Source organism: Primulina tabacum, chromosome 5 (genome assembly GCF_025594145.1).
Source record: "Primulina tabacum isolate GXHZ01 chromosome 5, ASM2559414v2, whole genome shotgun sequence".
NCBI lineage: Eukaryota > Viridiplantae > Streptophyta > Magnoliopsida > Lamiales > Gesneriaceae > Primulina > Primulina tabacum.
The window spans coordinates 39,422,726-39,426,193 of NC_134554.1; the positions used below are offsets into that span (position 1 = coordinate 39,422,726).

General features: G+C 32.2%; 1 protein-coding gene across 1 annotated transcript; it reads right to left on the reverse strand.

Annotated features, from left to right (window-relative positions):
- Positions 1 to 2,480: 2,480 nt before the first annotated feature.
- On the reverse strand, positions 2,481 to 2,969 carry LOC142544456 (cytochrome P450 89A2-like). The gene has a single exon (XM_075651500.1). The coding sequence runs from the start codon at positions 2,967 to 2,969 to the stop codon at positions 2,481 to 2,483; it is 489 nt and encodes a 162-aa protein (XP_075507615.1).
- Positions 2,970 to 3,468: the final 499 nt, after the last annotated feature.

Here is a 3,468-nt window from a genome sequence, read left to right on the forward strand (position 1 = left end):
TCTATACTAGAGCAGTGGATAAAACATCATATGAGATATGGATGGGAAAAACTCCCAAATATTACATACGGCAAAAAAGTTATTCGTACCTTGTTGTTCAATATCGAATGATCACAACTTTGCTTTGCTTTGCACAGGCTGTCGTCGTGCTCGTTGACATTGTGTTGCTTGCTCGGGTAGACGATGATGTCCATACATCTTTGTCGGAGAGTTCCATGGCTTCTTCATCCTCGTGGCCAGGTTCGACTTCATCAAAGTCGGGGATGTAGCCAAAATGTTTACCAAAGTCGGAAGTGTATTCGCCTCCACGACCACCATGCTTTGAAGATGATGTCATTGAAATTTGAATTATTTATATGAGTAAATTGTGAAATAGTAAATAAATAACAATAAAAAGAATATTGATTATAGATAAAATTATAACACAATTATTGAATATATTCGGAGAAATTATAACAAAAAAGATATTGATTGTAGAAAAATACAAAGTTGAGAGAAAATTGATGTATGAATTATAAAAAATTATTTGTATTTATTGGTGATTTTTGGGGGTAAAAAAAATTTATAGTTGCAATAAGACCCTCAAAATTGGGGGCTAAATTGCAAAATTCAAAAATAAAGATTTCAGTAACCGTTGAAATCTGCAGCCTTTGAGCCATTTTTTTAGTTTTTTTTTAAAAATTCGAGTTCGGGTTCCGGTTTCGGGTCGGATCTAGTTACGGACTGGAACCGGTTCAGAACATGCTGAACCAGTTCAACCCACCAAACAATGAATTGTACACGATTTCGGGTCCAGTTCATCTTTAAAGGATCAGGTTCCGGGTCGATTTCGATCCAAACCGGTCCGTTAAGCATGCCTAGGAGATACTATTGCAATAATTTGAAATGTCAACATATTTCACTAATTTTCAGATTTTAACAACATTAATGGAAATGATTTTACTAAATATTAATCAAAATTTAAACATTATAGCATTCTATTCATTTTATATAATTTTTTTCTATTTTTTTAAAACATTCGGAAAACATAATCTATTTTCAGGATGACAAAGAGTTTGATATTTCGGGCGGACACCCTGTAAAGTTTTTTTTGGCATTTTGCCCCCACATTTTTTAGTTCTTGAGAGTGACACCTCTCACCTAGAATTTCATCCATAAGAACCTAAAATTTACATTTCAATAAATTCTGCACCACCAGGCTAACTTTTGTCAAAAAAATTTTTTATATGAAAATGACATCTTCGAGTTCATTTAAAATATATTTAAGGATGTCATTTTCTTTAAAAGTTAATAGACCAAAGTCATTTTCTTTATAGTTTGTGGGAACGCTCTATCAATTTAGATATTCGAACTCACAAAAATAAGAAAAAATATGTCACACCAGCACTGGATCGTTTGTTCCCATTGAGAGAATAAATTCAAGGAGTTGAATTTATATTATGATATAGTAAATTCAAAGAGTTGAATTTATGATAATTAAATTTTGAGAAAATAAATTCAAGGAGTTGAATTATGAGATAGTAAATTTAAGAAGTTGAATTTATGAAATTTGGAGAGCATAAATTCAAGGAGTTGAATTTATAAAATTTGATAATTTAATTTATTAAACTCAAAAGTTGAGTTTATTAAATATTAAATTTTGGAGGTGATAAAATTCAAGGAGTTGAATTTATAATTTAAATATTAAATTCAAATGTTGAATTTATAATGTATTTAATTTATTAAGCTCAAAGGTTGAGTTTATTAAATATAGTGGGAAGTATGTTTAATGGGCTTGTAGGAGTACAAGTCCAACATACTAAATAATTAAAGTTCTTAATGGATTTTGATTAATTAATTAAACTAGTTGGACTAGCCCAATTAATTAATCAAGCCTATTAATGTTAATTATGTTAATTAGGTCATGTAATTTTTATTTTAAAAATTTTTGACCTAAAATCACAGTCTCCACAAAAATTGGAATATGAGATTTTCGAGACTTATGGGATGCAAGTTTTTGGAATCTTTAATTAACTTAATTAAGTAAGTAATTAATTAAGTTAATAAAAGATTAGAAAATAAAATAAAGATTTGATTTCTTATTTGACTTGATAGCATCCGAAAGGTTTTTGAAATCTTTTATATAACTCTCGGCTCTTCTCAAATCACAAGAATAGGGCTCTCGAAAATTCCTTCAAAAACAAGAAAAATTTGGCTTAAAATTTTTGAGTCGAATTTTTCGTATTATATCTTTACGCAAAAGTTCTTCTAAATTATTAGTGCAATTTAGAAGAGGGACAAATGATCTGGTCGTGGATCTGGTTAGAAGAAAGGAGTCATTGAAGAAATTTCGTAGGGATTCATCAAGAGCTATCTCCGCTAAACCCGGAATAATTGGAGTCGTGTGATTAATTCACCAAAGATATGAAATTTCCAACAATGTTTATGATAAAATCATACGAGCGCCCAAACAATATCTTGAACGTCAAGATCTAAAATTTTTAAATCTTCCGCTGCGTTTGGGCGGGTAAAAAACTGATATCCAACAGGGAGCTGGAGTACGACTTGAACCGAGCGGGATGGAGGATCTCCTGTGCGAGATTACGGCGGAGGAGGCGCCACGTGGGGCCGTACGCGGCGGAGCTAATCTCTTTCAGGGTTCTGTTATAAATCTTGCTTGTGAACAGGGGAGCAGGCCTGTCGGATAACACGCCTCCGTGCTGAATCAGCGCACGGTGGGCTAAAGAGTGACTGGCGATGAATACTAGCTTCCGACGGCCGATCCTTAACATCATGAGGGGGCCATATCGAGTTCTGAGGCGGCGGAGGATGAATTCCAACTCCGAGACAGGGCGGCGGAGCCATATCAAATCGCCGACCAGAGGCAGAATTGGCGGTCCTGGCGGCAAATTTTTCTTGAAGAGGTTGAAAATGGAGCTCACGAGCGCTGAGACACACACAGAAACGACAATGAAGAACCAGGTTTCCATAGCAATTGCTACTCGTTGGTACAAAGTCCAATAATATTCGTTTATATATTTTCACTCTTTGGAATTTTTAAAGTATGATATATAAATATTAAAACTATATAATGATATTTTTATAGATTATTTTTATAAAAATATTTAAAATAATCGATAAATTAAACTAACACAAAATTTTAAAATCTAATCGTACAATATAATTAGTAAATGTGGTATTAGAAGGAAAATTGGTGAAATTTTTTGAGGTAGTCTAGTTACTATAATTATCCACTTCATCTATTCTAGGATCAATAGTATCACTTTGCTCTACTCTACACATCACATAATTTGTTAACGATTTCAAAATATTATGTTAAAATAAATAAATAATCTAATAAATTAAGATGAAGATAAGTTATTTTGTAGGAGTAATATTTTAAAGAGAGTTGAGATATAATGAAGAACGACTTCTTTAATTGAATATGTTGTTTACAAATTATTATAATCATAGGCCAATATTATGGTA